The sequence below is a fragment of the Notolepis coatsorum genome, assembly GCF_963971535.1.
Source record: "Notolepis coatsorum genome assembly, chromosome: 19".
NCBI classification, from domain to species: Eukaryota; Metazoa; Chordata; class Actinopteri; order Aulopiformes; family Paralepididae; genus Notolepis; species Notolepis coatsorum.
Window position 1 is genome coordinate 35,752,322 of NC_140183.1, and position 24,193 is coordinate 35,776,514.

Sequence of the window (24,193 nt, forward strand, 5' to 3'; positions counted from 1 at the left end):
TATTACAATACCTCCTTCCTTTAAAGTGACTTTTCCATTATTTAAAGTGACATTTTGTTTAAAGTGACTGTTTAAAGCGGTTGCAGCATGAGTGTTTGTGTGTGCGTGTGTGTGTGTGTGTGTGTGTGTGTGTGTGTGTGTGTGTGTGTGTGTGTTGCCGTTTACAACGCAGTATGTCTCTCCACTCTGCTCTATGGAGCAGAATCCTGGACCCCATACCGCCAACACATCACCAACCTGGACGCTTTCCACATCCGTTGCCTCCAAAGGATCCTCTGCCTGACCTGGGAAGATCGAGTCCCGCACACAGACATCCTCAACAACACCAACTCAATCTGTATGGCCGCAGCTGTGGCCAAAAAACATCTTCGTTGGATAGGGCACACCATACGTATGCCTGACCACCGCTTGCCCCGCCAAGTCCTCTATGGCCAACTGAGAAGAGCAAAGCGGGCTGCTGGAGGCCAAAAGAGACGCTTTAAGGACTACACCAGGGACCTCCTAAAGTGTGCAAACATCACGCAGCTTGAAACTCCTTGAGGCGCACGCAACGACACCAGCAGGCGGCTGGCATCCCCCAGGTATCTGGCTTCCCTTGCGCCATCTGTGGACGGGTGTGCGGCTCAAGGATCGGACTCAACGCCCACGAGAAGTGGCACCAGCGGCAGCGTCGCTAACCCCCCCCTCTTCCCATCCCTGGAGCAAGCGTCATCATCGAACACGATGGACAGCTAAGAGAGAGTGTGTGTGTGTGTGTGTGTGTGTGTACTTGTGAGTGGAGAGTTCAGTGTTCAGTGTTCTGATGACCTGGGGGAAGAAGCTGAGCCGGAGTCTCTCTGTTCTCGTAGCGTGTGTACGTAGGCATTTGCCTGACTGCAGCAGCTTGAACAGGCTGTTGTTGGGGTGGTGGGGGTCTTTCATTATTCTGCAGGCTCTGGATTTGCACCTTCTGTTATATAGGTCCTGCAGGGGTGGTAGTGCAATACCCGTAGTACGCTCTGCTGAGCGCACCACTCTCTGGAGTGCCTTCCTGTCCTGTGCCGTGCTGTTTACAAACCAGGCAGTGATGTTTCCAGTCAGAATGCTCTCTACAGCCCCGGAATAGAAGGAGTGGAGTATCTTCCCCAATACTCTGAACTTCCTTAACTGTCTCAGGTGATAGAGGCGCTGTTTTGCCTTTTTCACCACAGAATCTATGTGTCTTGACCATGTCAGGTCCTCTGTGATGTGGACTCCCAGGTACTTGAAACTGCTCACCCTGTCCACGATAGCCCCGTTTATCCACAGTGGCGTGTGTGTCCCCTGCTGTATTCTCCTAAAATCCATGATCAGTTCTTTGGTTTTACCAATGTTCAGGAGTAGGCTGTTATCCCGACACCAGCATGCCAGTTCATCAACCTCCTCCCAATAGGCCTTCTCGTCATTGTTAGAGATCAGCCCCACCACCACGTGTCGTCCGCAAACTTCACTATGGAGTTGGAACTGAACCTGGCCACACAGTCATGTGTGTACAGTGAATACAGCAGGGGGCTCAGAACGCAGCCCTGGGGGGACCCGATACTCCATCCTGACCACATGGGGCCTGTCACTTAGAAAGTCCAGGATCCAGGCGCTCATGGTGGAGCTCAGACCCAGATCGATCAGCTTGTCAACCAGTCTGGTGGGAACTATGGTGTTGAAAGCTGAACTATAGTATAGATAGTGTGTTGTGTAGTACTTGGGAGACCGCGTCGTCAGTGGACCTGTTTGTCCTATATGCGAACTGCAGTGGGTCCATGTTACTAGGGAGAGAGGCACAGATGTGGTCCTTGACCAGCCTCTCAAAGCATTTCATGACCACAGAGGTGAGTGCCACCGGTCTGTAGTCATTTAGGCCTGCTGGAGAGGAGTTTTTTGGTACAGGGATTATAGTGGACACTTTGAAGCAGGCAGGGACCACGGACTCAGCCATGAATATGGTTGTAAATACTGAGGCCAACTGATTTGCACAGGACTTTAATATTCATCCTGTTATCCCATCTGGGCCTGCAGCTTTCCTATAGTATTTACTCCCATAAACGCTAATCTCACGCTGTGTTCCGTCAATGAGAGAGTGTGTGTGTCCCCCGCGGATGAACCCCCCCTCCCCGCGGCAGCCGGCGTGTCAGTGGTTGCCCCAAACCGGGCGTAAAAGGAGTTGAGTTAATCTGCGAGAGAGGCATCGGCACTCACTATTGAGGGGGGGCTGACTTTATAATCAGTTATCGTTTGTACTCTCCGCCATAAGCCTCTCGTGTCGTTCTGTGTCATCTGTGTCTCCATCTTGTTCGTCGTTTTGCAGCCCGAACCTCTTTGCGTAGCATATAAGCTGCTGCCTTGTACTCTTCCATACTTCCCGATGCTTGGCCCGAGTTGTAAGCAGCGGTACGAGCAGTTAGGGCCACTCGGATGGAGTTGTCCACCCACGGTTTCTGGTTTGGGAAAACCTGCACCTTCTTCGTGGGGACAATGTTGTCAGCTAATGTTGTTATGAAGCTGACTACAACATCCGCATTTTCACTGACGTCACTGGGGCTTTGCCTCGTTCGCTCACACAGTGCTCCTGTTTTAATTTATTATGTGTGAGTCGTCGCAAAAGGCTGAAGACTGGTCATTCTGAAAAAAAAATTATAAAAAAAATATTTATCGTCACAAATATTTCATTATAGTGGAACAAATGGGAGGTATTATGTTCTTTTACAAGCTTAGATGAAATTCCTTCAAGGTGAAGAAAACAGCTGCCTCCTGTCTCCTCCTAACATCCATCTCTCTGTCCTCTGGGTTTCGTTTTAAAGTGAGGAAGCACTGTGTGTGTTGGCGTGGGGGGGGGGGGGGGGGTTGTCCCAACTCTTCTGACCTCAAAGCAGACTGACTAACAAAGCACCACCGGGGCCCACCGTGGAAAACAACCGTCCCGCGAGGAGGACGAGGGAAAAGTAGGAAACAGGGAACAATGGGTGACCTCGCCTCCTCTCCTTACCTTGCCTCCTCTCCTTCACTTATCGTTCCACTGCCTTCTCTCCCCTCCTTCTTTTGCCATTCATTAGTCAGTTTTCTGAACAATGACGGCTATTTTAGCCCAGAGCCGCTCGCTGCCCAAAATCCACCCCAAAAAGATAGATTCAATGAGGAAGGAAACCGCAGACTGCCATTCCCTGCCTGGGCCTGCTGGAATGAGAGCCTATTACAGCAGCTTCCTGGCATGTTCCTATTATCTGCCCCCATGCTCCTATTCTCTGCCCCCATGCTCTTATTCTCTGCCCCCATGCTCATATTCTCTGCCCCCATGCTCATATTCTCTGCCCCCATGCTCTTATTCTCTGCCCCCATGCTCCTATTCTCTGCCCCCATGCTCCTATTCTCTGCCCCCCATGCTCATATTCTCTGCCCCCATGCTCCTATTCTCTGCCCCCATGCTCATATTCTCTGCCCCCATGCTCCTATTCTCTGCCCCCATGCTCATATTCTCTGCCCCCCATGCTCATATTTTCTGCCCCCATGCTCCTATTCTCTGCCCCCCATGCTCATATTCTCTGCCCCCATGCTCCTATTCTCTGCCCCCCATGCTCCTATTCTCTGCCCCCATGCTCATATTCTCTGCCCCCATGCTCCTATTCTCTGCCCCCATGCTCATATTCTCTGCCCCATGCTCCTATTCTCTGCCCCCATGCTCCTATTCTCTGCCCCCATGCTCCTATTCTCTGCCCCCATGCTCCTATTCTCTGCCCCCCATGCTCCTATTCTCTGCCCCATGCTCCTATTCTCTGCCCCCATGCTCCTATTCTCTGCCCCCATGCTCCTATTCTCTGCCCCATGTTCCTATTCGCTGCCCCCCATGCTCCTATTCCCTGCCCCATGCTCCTATTCTCTGCCCCCCATGCTCCTATTCTCTGCCCCCATGCTCCTATTCTCTGCCCCCATGCTCCTATTCTCTGCCCCCATGCTCCTATTCTCTGCCCCCCATGCTCCTATTCTCTGCCCCCATGCTCCTATTCTCTGCCCCCATGCTCCTATTCTCTGCCCCCATGCTCCTATTCTCATGCTCCTATTCTCTGCCCCCATGCTCCTACTCTCTGCCCCCCATGCTCCTATTCTCTGCCCCCATGCTCATATTCTCTGCCCCCATGCTCCTATTCTCTGCCCCCCATGCTCCTATTCTCTGCCCCCCATGCTCCTATTCTCTGCCCCCATGCTCCTATTCTCTGCCCCCATGCTCCTATTCTCTGCCCCCATGCTCCTATTCTCTGCCCCCATGCTCCTATTCTCTGCCCCCATGCTCCTATTCTCTGCCCCCCATGCTCTTATTCTCTGCCTTCCTTTCACTTGAGTATGACGAGTTCTGACACAGGATCCGTTTGCAAAGTGCAACGACAGTACTGTAGTGCAGAGTTAATGCATGTATAGTATACATCCTTTTGTGTGTGTGTGTGTGGGGGGGGGGGGGGGGGAATTACAGTATACCTACCTGTTGGCCCACAAAAAATATGTAGGGCCATTTGTTTCACAGTATAGACCTTTTCTGACAAGCCCTCAACAACATAAACAAGTGTATTTCCTGTTGCGGTGTTTCTAACACAATAGCTGACAGGAAATACACGTGGGCCCAAGCTGTTGCCCTAGCAACGCAATGACGCTGGAGAAAAGCTACATCCACACAGCACTGAATAACATAATGACAAGTAGTAGGCTGTTCCATTGGAAATTACTTTCATGAATAGTCAACATGATACATTGAAATAACAATTACCGAAGCTTCCAGTCTCTACATTTAGAGCCACAGGCTGGTATTAGTGTCACAACAGGTCTGCCTAGTGGCTCAACTGCTTATAGCGGTGAACATACTCACATCCCCCACAGTGCTGCAAGGACACAGCCAGGACTGGGCTGAAAGTGCGAGGTCACCCCCCTGGGTCCAGCTGTGACCAGCAGTCATGGTGGACGACTGTTGATTAACATGGGGGAGGTGTGTGTGTGTGTGTCAGTAAGGACGTAAACCTGTCCCATCTCTACACAAGAGGGTGTGTGCTTTTCCTTCGACAGCCATCTGCCATCCATTATCCCCTCTCTGACTGATTTACTCCACTTGTCACGGCTGTGAGTGATGGAGGAGCAGTGTGGAATCAGACCGGACAGGGAGGGTGCGGTCGGGTCCTATTTTTCTCACTTTCAACCAAATTTACAACCACAGATAGGGTTTAAAAAGAAAATAAATAAATAAAAAAGAAACGAGAGAAGAAAGTGCAAGATATCATCTGGCCTCCTTCAGTGGAAACAATTGAAACTGTGACACCACTTGTTGTGAAGGGCCAGATTAAAGCTGAGAATCTACATTTATTGTTTTATATACCTTGTATATTATTTATATATACACGTTATATCCCTTTAAGCTTGCGTTTGAATCCTAGTAATATTCGCTTTCCTTATTGGATAACGCTATCGGCGCCAGACCGCAAGCCCCCAAAGTCGGGTTCAAAGGCGAGTCCGGGCAACATGCCCGGAGACGGCGCATTGATTCGAGACGAGAACTGAGGTTCGGCACTAGAACGCCACTTAAGTATATATACTACCCTTGGAGAAGTGCATCGTTAATCTCCACTGTCGTTTGGATTTAACCACCGTGAGGACCTACTTCGGGCTGGCTTCGTGGATTGAGGCTAGCTGGCTATCATCATTGCTATCGTGCAATTGGATTACAGTTATTGCTTTGATGCTGAGCTTTGGATTACAAGGACTGGATTCTGTACGTGAACCCCCTTCTTCTTCAATTGATCAGACTGAGTATCCGAACATTCCTCTCTCCTCCAGAGCTTACAACTCTGGGAGGAACCCCTTGTCTCCAGCGGTACCAGCGTTGCCCCTATAATTGCCATCCTACGCCAGGCGGCGTTAGCCTAGTACCCCATCGTAGGAATTATTCTATTCCCACTGACTTCTGCTACTGACTGACTTATGCATATTCTTCGCCATACAAGCGCGACCCTAATTCTCATATATGTACAATTTGATGCATAACAATAAATACCCTCAATGATATTTCTTTGTCACCGTGCCGTGTTATTATGAGTGTCTGCCACAATTAGATGTACTGTCTGGCAAGTAATACTAAGTACATAACTAGCAGTGGTTTAATCTATCACAATCTTTAATACAGTCAGGGTTTTGTAACCCCTCAGTTACACCACTGCACAATAGAGGAACATAAGCTCACACTCTTGCACACCCCCCCCCCCCACACACACACACACACATGCTCTCTTGCAGATACGGACAAATGGCAAAGCATTGACTAAGCATCGTGGTCGTAGAACCATCTGAGAGGATTTGTCTGCTGTTCCATATTTAGCTGCCCACCAAGAATCATTCTCACATATGAAGCATCATCATCAGATCTAATCCTCTCTATAGCCACAACAGAAATAATCACCAGTGGGCCGGCCAGTGACCTCCATTAAAATGGAGTAAGAGGTTGCTCTGGGATGTGCAATCTGCTAATGGCAGCACTTGGGGTTGGTAAAAAGCGACGGACGAGGTTCTAGGAATGACCGCCAAACAACACCTAATCCTCCGCGCGAGGGACATTCTGAAAGGTTACAACCCGGATGTGTGAGCTTGAGGTCCTTCCATGTGAATTAATAACACGGACATTCAGATGTAAATGTTCAGTAAACTGAAGCGAGGAGGATCATCATATGCTCTGACCGTGGCGGAGGCTGAATGGCACCAGATGCCCACACGGTAATCCAATCACAGGCAGCCGCTTTAGAAATTGAGTTAGCCAGGGCGTTGTCTGTCTGAGCAGTCACTATGCACCCGTGTCTGTCCCAGGCTAGTGCTGGGTATACACATACACACAGTACACAAATACACACATACACACAGTATACACATACACACAGTACACACACAGGCTAGTGCTAGGGATACACATACACACAGTACACACAGTACACACTCATGTCCATCCCAGGTGAGTGCTATAGAGATACAAATACACACACTACACAGCCATGCTACATGACTGAGAGAACAGCAAGGAGGACTAAAATGACAGCTGGACGCGCTCTTTCAGTGAAAGTAATAGCAGCCTCTGTGGATTTAATAGGCTTTAAGCTGCCTCTAGGATCACATGAAAACAAGAGGATTTTCATGTGTCATCCTTGATATCTTCAACACACAGCCAGGGGAGTAGCTGGGGGGGGGGGGGGGTTAGGATGGTTTCAAGGGCCCAGCACTGAGGGGGGGGGGGGGGGGGGCAGATAACACTATTATTATCTTGTTATTAATATGTTTTTATTATTATTATTATCCTAAAGTAAGTTAATGTAGATGACTCAAACGTATAATTGCCTGTATTAAAAAAAACTTCACAAAAGAAACAAACAGGTGCTACTCTGTTTGACAGAATGAGCGATTGTATACTACAGGGCACATCAAAATGTAAGTGTCTGTCAACCTAATGTGACATCCTTTACTAGGCTCACCCACCCACCAGGTGCTGAACTGCTGATCCGAATGTATAAGTAAAAACCATATTATGCGTTTTCATCAATAAATAAATGCCCCACATCCAAAGAGGTACATCATCACCAATGGGGTGGGGCACACACACACACACACACACACACACACACACACACACACACACACACACACACACACACACACACACACACACACACACACACACACACACACACACACACACACACACACACACACACACACACACACACACACACACACACACACACACACACACACAGAGTAAAGAGAGAATGTGCATGGCTTCCTGAACATTTTAGTAACAGGAAATTTGACAAACAATGCCAAGCTTGGGACTCATATGATTGGTCACTGACTGAGCTGTCTAAGTGGCTGGCTATTATTAGTGGGCCCATTGTCACTTAAAGCCAGGAGTATGTGTGTCTGTCGGAGACATGAGCTCAACGTCTGCACTGGACCAAGCAGCTGACGATCGGCGGTCAGCCATGTGGTCGAGGGGGGGGGGTGAGTGGACATCCCCATCCATCCATCCATCCCTCCATCCATCCATCCATCCATCCATCCATCCATCCATCCATCCATCCATCCATCCATCCATCCATCCATCCATCCATCCCCCATCCATCCTCTTTCATCCTCCTCTCATTCCCGGATGTCTGAGTTACAACATGGGAAGGCTTTAGGTCATTTTCAGCTCGACGTCTCTGGGATTTTATGTGATTTTGCAAATGAATTGACACGGAACAAAGAGGGGTTTTATGATGCGGGAGGATGAGGGGCCAACATTCACCCTTAAAACATCCCTTTGTTAGTACTTGTTTATTTTCTCTTTATCCATTATTTTATATAGTGTGCATAATAACTGAGGCATTAGCAATTGAAGACAATTAATGATACCAAAACTATGCATCATTTCCTCAGGGATGCCAGGCTACAGTAGTAAATATCTTGATTACATTTTCTTCTCTATGCTACAGGGAAAGGGTGTACTTTAAAATAAAAAATTATTTATAAAATTACCAAATGTCAATTTGTATATTATAAATAGCTGAATACATTCACCTTTGACGTTGTGGGTACTACTGGTTACTACTGTCACTCTAGTGACATCTAATGGTGAAAACATGGCAATGCATTGCATCAGTCACAGTAGCACCCGATGGGAGCAGTGGGGCATAGATATATATAAAGACTAGATTACTCACCCGCGTTGCTGGCCAACGGAGACCGATGTTGCCATAAATATATATAGAACACTAGATAGCTTAAGGCGGAGTCACCAGCGTCACTGAACCGCCGCCATCTTGCCCAGGTCAGCCTTGAGTGAGAGTGAGTGAGCTGCACAGACAAAAATACTCATAACTCGCTGAAATATTGACGGATTTACAAACGGGTTGGTTTGCTATAAACATCAAAGATGTAGTTATGATACTGCATACTTATAATTTTTTTTTAAATATGTTCATGATGAATCATAGCCACGTTAATAATGCTTGTAATAAACCAATCCGTTTGTAAATCCGTCAATATTTCAGCGAGTTATGATTATTTTTGTCTGTGCAGCTCACTCACTCTCACTCAAGGCTGACCTGGGCAAGATGGCGGCGGTTCAGTGACGTCGCTCTCCATTGGCCGGCAGCGCGGGTAAGCTATCTAGTGTTCTATATATATCTATGGATGTTGCCACATGGCGGCCATCTTGCTACACGGTAGCACGCCCACTCATAACATGAATGTCTATAGGCATGTACTATTGAAATAACCATAGCTTGCTCAATTTCCAACTGTTTGGTTTGTTAAAAACGTCAGAGATGTAGTTATCATACTGCATATTATAATGGACTTTCATATGAAAATATGAAAAAAAAATTGAATTCTTCCAAGCAAGAATCATAGCCACGTTAATAACGTTTTTAATAAACCAAACCTTTTGTAAATCCATCAAGATTTCAGCCATAGAGTATTTTTGTTTGTGCAGATCACTCACCTTAAAGCAGTAGTTAACTGTAGCAAGATGGCCGCCGGTGAACTACGCAGGAGACTCCGCCTTGCATCATCTAGTCTTTAAGATAAGATAAGATAAGATAAGATATTCCTTTATTGATCCCCTTGGGGAAATTCAGGCATCATAGCAGCATGGGGGGGAGGGGGGGAGGGGTACAGGTAGTAAAACAACACAGTATACAGGTAGTAAAAGACAACACAGGCAGTGTAAACAATTTGATCAATATGGTCAATATAATTTACTATCTGACTAGCTGAGGAATATTCACATTATTCACAGTGTCACATGAGGTGCAGTATGCAGGAGGTAGTGTTATAATAATTTACTATCTACTGAGTATACATTAATCAAAGTACCAGGGTAGTCTACTTTGTCCCCCTTGGGTTCCTATAAGTCCCAGGTCAATGTCTGGTAGCAGTCGCTGTCGCTGCCCCCTGTTGTGGGGCCTGGAGGCTGCTAGTCGCTGCCCACTGTTGTGGAGCCTGATGGCCGCTGGTATGAAGGACTGTCCGAGGCGGTTAGTTGAGTGTCGGGGGGGGATGAGTCTGTGGCTGAACGAGCTTCTCATCTTGACTAGCTCGTCGTAGAGGGGGTGGTAGGGGTTCTCCATGATGGCATCCAGCTTCCTTATCATCCCCCTCTCTACCATTATTAAGGCTGTCAAAGTTAACGCGGTATTAACGCGTTAACGCACAATTCTATTAACACCACTATTTTTTTTAACTCACGATTAACTTTTTAGAAAAAATTAAAACTATTTTTTTTAACTATATTCACTCGGGTGTATTATATATTTTTTTTATCTACTTTTTCTCGCCATTTTTCTGTGATTTTTCTCCCATCCCAATTTCCTCTTGTGCCAATTCTCCCTCCCCTGTTCTGATCGTTGCTCGCATGTGCCCCCCACTGGGCGGTCGTAGGGAGGATAGAAGCCCATCACATGTCCCCTCCGATACATGTGGAGGCAGCCAGTCACTTCTTTTCACCTGCCAGCGCCGACTCTCATTGGTGAGGAGTAACGTGTAGGAGGCTCACACTGCCCCCGCCATTTTCCTGTCTTTGCTGTGCAGGCGCCCTGACCGACCTGTAGGAGTCGCTGTTTACAACGACCAGACTACCACCCTTCGACTCCCCTCCCGCTAACTCTGCCAATTGAGTCAGTATGACGGCCGGCCCAAGCCGGAGGCAACGCTGACAGCCGGATTCGAGATCGGTGTCTCTTGCGTTGGTGACGAGCGCAATGTCCGCTGCGCCACCCAGCTGCCTACTCAGGTGTATTATTGACTCTCATTGATACTATGTTTGTTTCTGACTCAAAGTGTGTGCGTGTGTGTGTGTGTGCGTGTGTGTGTGTGTGCGTGTGTGTGTGTGTGTGTGTGTGTGCGTGTGTGTGTGTGTGTGTGTGTGTGAGAGATAGAGAGAGAGGGGGGGGGGTGAGAGAGATAAGGAAGGGGCAAGAGAGAAAGAGAGCTGGGAGAGTGAGTGTGTGTGTGAGAGAGAGAGGGGGGGGGGGTGAATCCTCAGCCCTCGTGTGGGTGAATGTAACAAGTTCCTAACGTTTTCTTTCCCCTATTATTTCATGCACACTTTATTCATTGTTTTAAATTATTCTTTTCTTTTAAGTTATTTTGTGCATCACTCTGTTTTGAATTTGATGCAAATTTGCAATGCATGAGGGTCATCCTTTTGTGTTAAATGGCTGCATAAAGCAAGCATATGTTGACTCTCATGTTGATAAGAGTATTAAAACTTGGAACTTGAAAAATGTGTTTAAGGTAGAAAAGAAATGCGATTAATCGTGAGTTAACTATGGACAATCATGCGATTAATCAGATTAAATATTTTAATCGATTGACAGCACTAGTCTTTATATATATATATATCTAAGGTCTGGAGGGCTGTGTCTTCCCAGGTTGAATTTAGTAGACGGACACAATGAGATACTGCAGTATAACAGGCATCACTCTCTCCACTGTTATCTTTCTATATAACATGTATAACAGGCTTCACTCTCTCCACTGTTATCTATATAAGATGTATAACAGGCTTCACTCTCTCCACTGTTATCTTTCTATATAACATGTATAACAGGCTTCACTCTCTCCACTGTTATCTATATAACATGTATAACAGGCTCCACTCTCTCCACTGTTATCTATATAACATGTATAACATGCTCCACTCTCTCCACTGTTATCTATATAACATGCTCCACTCTCTCCACTGTTATCTTTCTATATAACATGTATAACAGGCTTCACTCTCTCCACTGTTATCTATATAACATGTATAACATGCTCCACTCTCTCCACTGTTATTTATATGTCTCCAACTTTAGGATAGAGATAAAAAGAGATTAAAACAAAAACAAAAAAGCTCATTGTAGGAAATATGAAAACAAATAAAAGCTGTGTAGTCATGTGGTCCTGCTGTAGTATAACCACAATGTGTCACATGTCCAAACAGCTCAGCAGAGTCTTAACAGAGTCCTCCATCAGTCCAAAAGCTGTTGGAAGCGGTTTTACTCTTAATTTTAAAAAAGACAACACAATACTGTTCAAATCATTTTTACTTGGATTAGGAATCTCTCAAGGTACACCACACAGAGCCTGGTAGACAGCTTTGCAATTCTGTACTAAATCATATATAGTAATATTATGCCCGGGACAAAATCTAATCATTCAGGGGTCTGTGGTCTCATCCTGTGTCTGATGGCCCTTGACATGATGAACGTTTGCTCAGAAGTTCATAATAATCACACAAAACCCAAACTTTATAGGTCAACTTGTCTATTTAATATATAAAATACGGTAAAACATACGCAAAAAGGGCGGGTAAGAAGGGACAAATGGATACTTTGGTACAATAACAAACACTTTTTTTTGTAAAAGCAGTATAGAATTTGTAATAACATATCAGTGCATACTTTATTTATGAAAATATACACAAATTGTATATCATTCTCCAAAAACAAACAAAAAAAATTATCTTTACAACAAAAAAGCAGACTAGCCGAACACAATATATTAGCTATAATTTATTTAAAACTTTTTTCTTCAATTAAATTTTTTTTTCTTCCATTTATGTCTGTGTGATGTATATTCGATATTACAAGTTCAAATATTTTATGTCCTATGTAAATGATTCATTCTTTGCTTGTTTTTACGCCCATGCATTGACATTGTGGTGTCTGATCAGAAATAAATTAGATGTGTGTTTGTCCCCACATTACCATGTGCAGACGAAGGTTTGTGTACGTCGGACTATAAATTGCAGCATTGAACTGGTCTTTGCAATCAACTCGTTTAGCGCTCTCCTCCTCTCTGTCACTGCGCATGTACTAATATCTACGGTTTGTTTTGTTTTATGTCATAAAATCGTGCAATATTAGTAACACTCTTTTTGAAGAAAAAATTAAATAAAACAAAACAAAAAAAATAAAAGATTTCAACAAAAAAATATTTATATAATATTTATATATATAATCAAATCAAATCAAATTCCAAATAAAACAAGATGCCTAACCTTCACACAAAAAAAAAAAGAAACGCAAAAATTTTTAAATAGTTTCTATATCATCATTACAATTACCATCTGTGATGGCCGTGATAGTGATGATAATAATAGTAGTAATAATATCAATTATCATAGAATAATTATAATAAAAACAGACAATAGAACTGTCACCAGCACAAATCAACACTGGAAAGTGAGCGAGACTTTCTAAACAGCATTATACATGAGGAAATATGGGTGGGGGGCGGGTGGGGTGGAGGTTTTTACCTATTTCTCATGACGATTGTCTTTCCGTGTTTGATTACAGCCCCTTTGTTTTGTTCTAAGGAACGCGTCAGGGCTTTTTGTAGACACCTCACTTGGCTTTTACAGCTAATGCCCCAGACTCTAAGAGAAAACACATCTCCCAAGTCTGCTCAATGGATGTCTTTTTTTTTTATTTGTATTTGTTTTACGAAACCGTGACTTGTGGCCCTACTCACGACTTTGGCTCCTATAACAGAAGCCACTGGCGTTGGAGTGGAGTGTGGGGGGGTCGTTATTTTGTTCAAAGCTCAGAGCACAACAGTCTTACAGTCTAAGTGTGGGAGTATACAGTATATGTTCTCTCTCTCTCTCTCTCTCTCTCTCTCTCTCTCTCTCTCTCTCTCTCTCTCTCTCTCTCTCTCTCTCTCTCTCTCTCTCTCTCTCTGTGCCAATCTGTCTAGATTATGGTCTGGCTTGAGTCTGGCTGCTCAAACCTAACAGAAACATGTAAAAATAAAAAACCAACAATATAGAGCCAATTTATGGTCACTTGGACCTACTATTCTGGACGAAATACGGTGATAAAGAGAGTGAGTGTGTGTGTGTGTGTGTGTGTGTGTGGTTGGTTGGGGGCTCCGTTAGGGGTCGGCTTGAGGTGAAGTGAACGTTCCAGAAGAAGGATCTAGTGGTGATGTCACATAAACCCAAAGTCAAATAAATCTCTGTGTTGCATTTGGGAGAGGTCAGACAGATTAAGAAGCCTTACGCTAATTCTGCCTCAAAAAGCTTTTCCAAAAACACAAATGGATTGTGTAGATTCTGTGCCTATCAGAAAAAAAAACAGATTTGCACGCACGCACACACACACACACACACACACACACACACATATATACATACATACATACACTCGTTACCCCCCAATTCACATTATTCCTACTTTTACGGAATACAAAAAGGACATCCTTCATAGTTCACAAAATGCACAAACGCACTATAATGTTTCACCTTTCCATAATATATAAAACTCTACGGCCCACTTTGTAACAAGTAAATTAGAGAACTCTTAAATATAAATACATGGCTTAGCTTCTAAAGAGGCTCTACAATGTAATGTTTATGGTGAGCACAGACTTCTCCTATTAAGAAGGGATGGAGGGCGGGGGGGGGGGGGAGATCCTTGGCTGTTTTGTACACTTGTGTGTCTCTCAAGGTTGGGGTCAATAATTCACTTTCAACTCAATCAATTCAAAATATTAAATGCAGTCACATACTAATAGAACACTCTTTCTAAATAATTTCTCCATAAACTGGATGAGAGAACCTTTATGTGCACATACATATATATTTTCAATGTTCAAATCTTGACAAAAATCCACTCCCTGGATTGAGTGAAGTGAACTGACCCAACACCATGGTGTGTGTGTTAGTGTGGCTGGGGGAGACAACATGTTTAAAGGGGGGGGGTTAAAGTGCGCTCTATCAGTGATAGAGAACTAACCACTGCTCACTCAAAAACAGTCCAATTCATCAAGACTAACTCATCTGCTTCCCTTTACGCCTCCATAGCGCCCTCTCTTGGCTTGTCAACATATTACACTTATATACACATAAATAGAAAATACATTTCCACTGAGAATCAACGTGTTATGCGTTATTTTTTCTTTTTTAAGGGATAGCCTGCCGAATATATGTGAACATATATGTTTTATGTACAGTCCCTGTCGTCTATTGTAAAGCTCTATCGCAGAGCTCCACGCTCGTTTGCTACTGTCTGAAGCTGTTTGAATATAGATTTGTATGCACTACATTTTATTATTATCATTACCTTCAAAATACCCCGTGTCCCTGCCATACAAAAAAAGCCACGACGAGAGGATTACAGAGAACTAATTGCTTATATACACGGTACCTCGCGTTTCTCCCCTCAAACGTCAGCTAGTTTGAGTTGAGCCTTTCAAAAAAAATAAAAGTTTTAGACAAAAATACAATTTTTATGGTGTGTCGTTGACGGTGTGGCTGAGGATGGGATTGAGGATGAACATAGTTGAGCATTTGCCAAATTCAGGTTGAGAGGAAAGAAGAGCAGTTGAGGTAATGAACACGGACACGCTCACACTCACACACACACACACTAATGATCGGGATCTGCACTTGACATGGTGTGAGCGGAGGGCATCTGTGTCGTGGAGTTTTTTGCAGCCCGTCCCTGATAAAAACACATTTTTTTCATTTTGTAACCTCGGTAACAAATTCATGTCCCCACAATTTTACAGCTAGTTTGCATGGATTTGATTTAAATTGAAACAGGAAACAAGTCGTAAAAGTCTTTCAAAGTGGAAGCCTGATTGGCTGTATGGGGGGCGGTTGTGGTTTAGTGTTTTCAAATTGTTGGACAACAGCCAGACAGCAGGACAAAACCTGTTCATAAAAAGAGCAGAACGGCCCAGTCTCTTAGAAAAGAAAGGAAAACTAGAGCGATGTAATACAGCCAATGGATACAATGATGTGGACTCATTTGGTTGTAACGTTACTGTTTCACAACAGAGCAGTGCAGCCTACTGTGGAGAGCCAGACTAGTGGCTGACAGTGTGTGTTTGTGTGTGTGTGTGTGTGTGTGTGTGTGTGTGTGTGTGTGTGTGTGTGTGTGTGTGTGTGTGTGTGTGTGTGTGTGTGTGTGTGTTTCAGTTCAATATGAGGATGGAGATAAAAGGGCCCCGGCCGAGACAGTTCAACTCCAATACAGCCAATAAGTCCAACATGGTGATCGTACTGATGTATGATCCCTGGTTTCGGTGGCTCAACCCCTCGGGGGGGTTTCCTGTGTCTGTCTGTGAGTGAAAGTCTACATGAGAGTATAAATAAATGTGTGTGCAGTGCACATTTGTCATATGATAGTGCATCGGTGTCCACGTGTACACACGTGTGTGAGCATGCTTGTGTGTGTGTGCATGTGTATATGCTTTGTGCACGAGATGGTGTGAGGTCAGCATTTCGTGTGTGGACGGACGGTATGTAACATGGCGGGTGTGTGTGCGTGTGTGTGTGCGTGTGTGTGTGCATCTGTGTGTGCAGAGGGAAGGATATCCTTCGTTTTCACATGTCACAATGTCCCTCTGCAGCCATTTTACGGTGGCCATTTTGTGCCCCTTCTAGTAAGCATTCCGTTTAATTAAATTTGAGACGCAAAATGGCGCAAGTGAAAACAATCCATAGGGGGGTTGGGGGGAAGGGAGGGGGGGGGGTGTTAGCAGGGCATGTACACAAGCCACAAGTACACATCTCCATCCTCCATCCATCCACCCATCCATCCGTTGATGGCCATCTGTCTATGTGACCCAGGAGTCCAGTCTCATTCTCTTGACGTTGGCCCCGTCCTGCTCCTGGGGGTCGGCGGAGGAGGGCCTCAGGAGGACCATGGCCGAGGCCTGCTGGGCCACGGTAGCCTGGTGGTGGAAGTCCAGGGGCCCCCCCCGGCCCCCGTCGTCCCGGTCGCTGCCGTCGTACGAGCTGCCGTTGCTGCTCAGGCTGTCGACGGGCGAGCGGCCCTGGGCCCCGGGCTCCAGTCGCAGGTACGCAGCGGATCCCAGAGCCTGGCCACCGCCCGCCGTGGAGCTGGGGGTGCTGCGGTCACGATTGGGCGAGACGGGCTCCGACTTGATGTTGATGTTGGGATTTGTGTTGACGGTCAGCATGGCACCCTGAGGTATGTGGCCCACCGGCCTGGAGAGAGAGAGAGAGAGGGAGAGAGAGAGAGGAGGAGAGAGAGAGAGAGAGAGAGAGAGAGAGAGAGAGAGAGAGAGAGAGAGAGAGAGAGAGAGAGAGAGAGAGAGAGGGAACAAAAGGAGAGAAATTTGAGAAAGTGAGCCATCTCTTGGATGAACAAGGTCATTACAAAAGCCTAACCTATCACCTGTTAAAGGTCCAATCTGTATGAACATCATGATTGAACAATGGACAATTTTCATAATGATAGTTTTGTAGCCAATTACCAACATTACAAATGTAAACGAAAGGTTTACAGCATCAAACATGCATTTAAACAAACCCAGGTTTAGTTGACGCATAAAATCTATGTATCAAGCCTTGTATCAAGATAATTAAATGAATATCTCCAATCATGCTGGGTTTTCAGTAGTGTGGGGGCGACCCATTGTTTACATTTGGATTACAGTCTGCACTTTTGATCACAACAATATGAGGGGGGGGGGTATTTTAAGATGCAGAAGTACTGAGTTAGCCAGATAACTAAAGAAAATGATAAAATAACTTCTCAAGTTAAGTCAAGAAATTATTCAGATTATTGGAATTCAACATCAAGATCACATATTAAGATTTCTTTTCCACAGTAATCTGGCTACTTGGATCACTTCCTGAAACACCTCTTAGAACTGTGGGAAGTAACATAGTGCATAGAATGAGTGCCGTTGCCAATCAAGCATACAAAAAAATTATTATTAGAAAATCATTGACTCACTATGTAGATAGACAACATCTCTCATAGAGGATAGGCCGTCAGACATGTAACACAGATTCAAGCCAATCTGAGGCTAAAGCAATACCACAGAGCAGCCAGCTTTGGTTAATCACAGACAACAAATACTGTACAAACACACACAGGACTATGTGATAGGCCACAGAAAAGCAGATCCTCTATAAGCCATGCAGCCCAAATCTGGAAACAACACGAGAGGAGGGAACCAGAGAGACCCTTACATGACCCTGTGGCTAATGTTCAATCCCTGACAAGATATCATATTTACCGCTTAACGTCTAAGTATCTGTGTTATCGTATGGCTGTTGTTTTTTTTACAACATGAATCGCAATACGCAATTTAGTTTTACAATTGTCTAAATTAATCATTAAAAAACAATATTAAAGGTGGGGTAGGCATTCTTGGAGAAATGAGAACGAGTGAGCTTACATATCCAGTTGAAATAGAGCAAGGTCTGCATCACTTTTCAAGCCCGGTGCTGTGCACTATGCACAACAAAGGTTTTCTACAGACTCCCATAGGCTGGATTAAATGTATAATTTGTTATAATAATCTATTAAATAGTAAAAAAATATATAAAATATTTACGGAGCCTCTGATAGGCAGGCAATTTTGTTATGGGTACTTTTCGACAAGGAACACGGTGGTGGTGTTAGCAGGCCAAAAAGAAAAGTGGATTCAGGATTTTAGATTCTGTCCGATTACGGGGCCTGGGAGAGTCACAGGGACCGGATTTATTTTCTCAGTGCATTTGATTTATTGAAAGCTGTTGGGATATGAAGCGAACAAATGTGCCTACCCCACCTTTAAGTCAGATTTCTCACAAAAAGCATTTCAGAAATATTTGAGAACGTCGAGAATCGAAAAATGACGATGTTCTAGTTTGATCCGATAGTCCATCACTCTTCCTGTTGCCATGCAGACCAATATTATAAACAATCAAGTGGATTATCTAACATGTGATTTTCCATACATAAGCAGTTATCATGACACCGATATCAAAACATGTCCCTTGGCATATTGTCATATTTATTTTCTTATCCCTTCCATTTTCAAGATAATTTGACAGGTTATCATTATTCTATTATAAATGCCACAAAACACGGATAGAAAAAAAGCAAAACAGGGCAATACTGGGGGCGTCAACGCGTCGACATAATCTCAGGGCAAAGTTTGTCGCTGTTACACTGTGCTGATAGTTTTACCCCCAGCCACGCCTTATCTGACACATGTCTCGAGTCGCAGCCGCGCCCCTAAACCTCCAGCCTCCCCGACATTGTCCCTCGTCTGCCGGCCCGTGGGTCTGAGTCCAATTTATGCCTTTTCGCCGTGTCTGGCTCCTTGTCAGAGTCGACACGATGCTCTCTCGCTCTCTCTCTCTCTCTCCCTCAGCCTGACATACAGAGTGCTAGTCTATTTGATTTGAAACCCCCAATTACTGCACTGCTTCCCCCCTCCGGCACCTTCTAATATGGGACATCATGACCCATCCATAATATCCCTAATATTCCCTCAATTACTGCCAGATTGAGAGGAGGGAGAGGAGATGACTGGGTTTAAGATATGAGTCCTCCAGGCAATTGGAGCGCGGCTCCTTCTCTCTCATTCTCTACCCCCCCTCCCTTCCTCTCTCCCTCACTCACACACACACGCACACGCACGCACACACACACACACACACACACACACACACACACACACACACACACACACACACACACACACACACACACACATCACACTCAATAGTTAAATCCCTTGACAATGAAACTCACTCTTGCCTCTACGTGCGCCACTTTATCAACCCTGAGCCTCACATTATGGGGCTGGTACAGGTAGAGATGGATTATGGTGCCACAAGGGGGGTGGGGGGGCGTTGCTATGGCGAGGAGAGGAAAATAGCCGAGTCAGCAGGCCGGTGACAGTGATGAAGGCGAGCCGCGGCAGGCTAGCCCAGAGCGCTAACACAGCTAGCACAGCCAGAAGCAGACACTGGTTACAGTATAGAGTTATACAGCAGGCTAGCCCAGAGCGCTAACACAGCTAGCACAGCCAGAAGCAGACACTGGTTACAGTATAGAGTTATACAGCAGGCTAGCCCAGAGCGCTAACACAGCTAGCACAGCCAGAAGCAGACACTGGTTACAGTATAGAGTTATACAGCAGGCTAGCCCAGAGCGCTAACACAGCTAGCACAGCCAGAAGCAGACACTGGTTACAGTATAGAGTTATACAGCAGCGTACCCCGCCAAAAGAAAGAAGAACGTTGGGTCTGAGGACAGCTGTGTGTGCCAGTTTTCATCATAGAGATTGTTGTCCTTTTTAGTAATTTTTTGTTGTTCTTGTCGTCTATTTGTCAGCCTCACACAGTGACGTTTAAATGAAGATGGGGAACTATTTAACTTTAGATAATATGTACAGTCCACTGTTTTAACACATTCTGCACCATAAACGAGTTAACTCGTTATTGGCCGCCATGCATTGAGCAGCAGAAATGAGTTAACTCGTTTTTGGGATCGTTATTTCATTTATTCGCTATATCTATTCATAATTCATAGCTGCAGCCTCTGGTATCCTCTTCAGAGCCTGTCTGAGCTGGCAGACGGTCAACACCGCCCTCTACTGCCAGGCGGAGCTATTGCATCTCATTGAAAATGGGTTGGTGTGTTTTAGGAGGCGATCTGAGCCGGGCAGGGGGGTTTTAAATACTCGGGCGAACCAGTTCTATACAACGGTGGCATCAAGCAGTACAACTCTGCCCGCCCGTCATTGTGAAACGGTCGGTAGTGTGGTGCGGACCTCCACAAGCATTATTTGGAATTGCGATCAGATATTTGGATTATCTCTTTTGCATTACATCAGATACAAGGTAAGAAGATTGTATATAAATTTGATCGTTGATCTGACATTTATTTCTACCGTGATCACAGCTATATGTGTGGACCGTGTATGGCTGTTTACCATTGGCTGCGGTGGGGGGGGGGGGGTGAGCAGTGAGCACCCCGCTACGACGGTCATTTCATGTATGGACGAGGAGACATACTAATGATAATCTAGCGTTGATATCAGGATGATTAGATAATCAGCCGAAAAATTACAACATGATGACTGGATTACAGTAAACGCCTTTTTCTCTCCTTTTTCCTGGAATTACTGAAAAACACCCAAACCATACTCTATTCAAAACGGTATAAAACGGAAATGTACCAATGAAAAAACAATCTGTCTCTGGCATGTTGACTAGAAGCAACTCACTGAGACCCGACGGCGTTATTAGTAGAGATGTTCCGATACCATTTTTTCCTTCCCGATCCGATTCCGATACCTAAGCTTTGGGTATCGGCCGATACCGATACTGATCCGATACCAGTGCATACATAAAATAAAAAAAATTATATTATATAAATTATTAAACTTTTTTTTTTCTTTTTTTTACAGCTACAGATACTGTTTTATAATATACTGTTTTTTAGTAATAACTAGAAAGTAATGGTATTTATTCAACAACAGGTGATTGTATATATTAGTATTAGTATCATTAATTGACAACTATGCTCAATGAGTTCACCCACGGAAGGGTTGTTGGGACATTGGTTCCACGGACGTTATTCATTGTTGCACTTCCTATCCAGCCTGCTCCCGTTCAGTTAGCTAATAGCAGAGGCTCTGGCTAGTAGTAGCGTGTATGTTGTGATTTTCGATGCAAAATAAATATTCAACATTCTCCTTTGAGACTCCGCCTCAGACTCTTATCCTTTGGCACTAAAAGCTAAACATTGTCACCGGTATGGCTGTCCGCAACATGTCATTAATTGCGTGCCTGTGTGCGAGAGTTCGATCAGTGATGACACTTAGGTTAGCCACGTTAGCGTGAGCTAGATGGAAAGACTGTAACGTTACTGGTGAAAAAGTGATTTACCTTGGAATACTCCTTTGCCAACTTGCTGTACTTTGCTTGCAGGTCTGCAGCCATTATTGCTGGATTATGAATAGTCCCAACTTTAGCCAAGGTAACGTTAAACTAAAACTAGCTCTTCAGCTAATGCTAATAACACCAGCAAGCGAGCTCCCCCACCGCTCTGTCGGGACGATGGCATTTAAGAAAGTATCTGCTGTTAAAATGACAAACAGCATTGACACTTTAATTCACGGTCGATTAAAAACATGTTTGTTTTATAATGCTCACTCTCAGCAGGAGGATACCGCACGTGTTGTTGATAAATTACGTCATGGTATCGGAGCATATAATTCAAGTGTAAATCAAATCAAATCAAATTTATTTGTAAGGCCCGACAACACACGTTAATGTCCCCATGGGCCGGACACATCTTCTTTAAACAAGTCAAGAAGAAACATCACAATAAATCAAGAAACAAAACAAGAACACCATAAGGTCCAACAAATTAAAAATAAATGCAAAATAAATGAATGCAATGCGAACACTCCAAGACATACCCCACGCAAACTCACTAAAACCTAGCAATAGGAAAAAATGCACCACAGGCAATGTGGAGGAGAGAAACCTTAGAAGGGCCAATTCAAAGGGGGATCTCCCTTCTTAGATGTCGGTGATAGTAGTGTTGCAGACGGACAGTTGGTAAGTATGCACTCATGTGTGTAGTGAAACACAGATGAGTGCATGCAATAGCAACTGAACATTTAGAAAAATTTAAGATAGAGCTGATAGCGATAGCAACTGAACATTTTGAAAGATTAAAGATAGAGCTGATAGCGGATCTATTTGAGGCACAGGGGCGGTGCAAAGAGGGTGTACTCGCCGATACCGATACCAGCATTTTAGGCTGTATCGGAGGCATTTCCGATACTGGTATCGGTATCGGAACAACTCTAGTTATTAGACCCATAGATATAATATCGCTGCTGTCGGGACAAAACCTCATAACTCCATTTTTTTAATATTTTTTTTTAATATAAATCAACTCTGTAGATCATCCTCCATATGTGTGTGTGGGTTTTACAAAGTTTAAACAATGGGAAAGCATTAAACCGATCATCTGTCTAAACCTCCTAACTCTATTCACCCTCAAATCTGTGTTCGTTTTTTTTTCATCTGCTGAAAAGTTGGGTTTTTGGAGTTATGAGGTTTTGTCCCGACAGCAGCGATATAAGATATATTTTAAGCACTCGCAAATGTCACAGTCTAAAACTATATCCATTGAATAAAGACCTGGCGATGAATGGGGTATCAGCGCCCCCTGGTGCTGGCGGTCAATGTGTTAATGTCTGTGGTTTTGCCCCTGTGTACACTGTGGGTGAGGTCACATTGTCATGGCACCATGTGTTTGTCGTGCCGTAGAATTTAGTAGTAATTTGTGGAAAAGTCTCAGGTGCTACTGAAACCGAGATCATTTCCTGTACAACGATCAGGCAAATACAGTCTGTGATTCTGAGGCCTTGTCCAGACAAAGACGGATCAGATCTTTTTCATTTTCATTTTGTTTTCATTTAAAAAAAGTTTTCCGTAAATACTAAATCGTTTAAGAAACAGGTGCGTGCCACAAATGTACAAAATAAAAGTCTTTCCTGTTTTAGACGTCGCTCTTTTATTTTTAAACCCCCCGACCGGAAGTGTTATCGTTGTTTTCGTCCAGTTCTGTGCTTTTGAGCTAACGCTAATTTTCCAAAGGAGAGAGATAGCTCGGCTCACATGCGCAAAATGCAGCTACAGGCAATCGATGATAAGGAGGAAGAGCTGCTGATTTCTAATCGGCAGGAGAGAGAGAGCGTGTCAAAGCCGTATATAATATGGTGCGGTCGTAGGCACAAACTACCTGTTAATTTATTGATGTTTAACTTGTCCCTGTGTCCAGTCCTTTTCGACTAGCTCCACCCGTTCATTGTAAACAATGATGCATGTAATTGTATTAACGTTACTGTGTGTTAGCTATGTTAATAAATTCTGAAGGGCATTAACGTTAACGTGAGTTGGGTATGTTAGCTAGTATGATAGTCCAGACAAACAAAGCTATTTAGTTAGCTTGCTAGCTATCATTGGTATAGCTATTTAGCTAATGTTGATAGCATTTAATAGCATCAACACTAGCTGGCTGGCTACAACGAATTTTCACAAGCTAGCATCGTAAATCTCAACACCAGCCATGGGAATACTATTTACAAAATTATGGAGGCTTTTTAATTGTCAAGGTAAGAGAGGATTTGTCATGATCAACTGAAGGCATATGCTATGAACAGTCTATGTGCTTGGCTACTTAGCTAGCTTATTTGGGTTTTCAGAACAAGGCCCACTATGTGACGCTAATCTCTAGCTAGTATCGTATCATGTATTTCATCACAGTAGCCTCCCGGTGTTTATAAACACTTCTAGCCACATATCTGGACATATAAGACATATATGTATCATGTTTATTTTTTGTTGGCTGGGTTTGTG

General features: G+C 44.4%; 1 protein-coding gene across 1 annotated transcript in view; it reads right to left on the reverse strand.

Annotated features, from left to right (window-relative positions):
- Positions 1–12,193: 12,193 nt before the first annotated feature.
- mef2d (myocyte enhancer factor 2d) overlaps positions 12,194–24,193 on the reverse strand; it is a 105,726-nt gene continuing 93,726 nt past the window's right edge. The window contains exon 10 of the mRNA XM_084336612.1: positions 12,194–17,011. Coding sequence (XP_084192738.1) covers positions 16,618–17,011 — 394 coding nt within the window. The 3' untranslated portion in view covers positions 12,194–16,617. The remainder of the gene's footprint in view (positions 17,012–24,193) is intronic.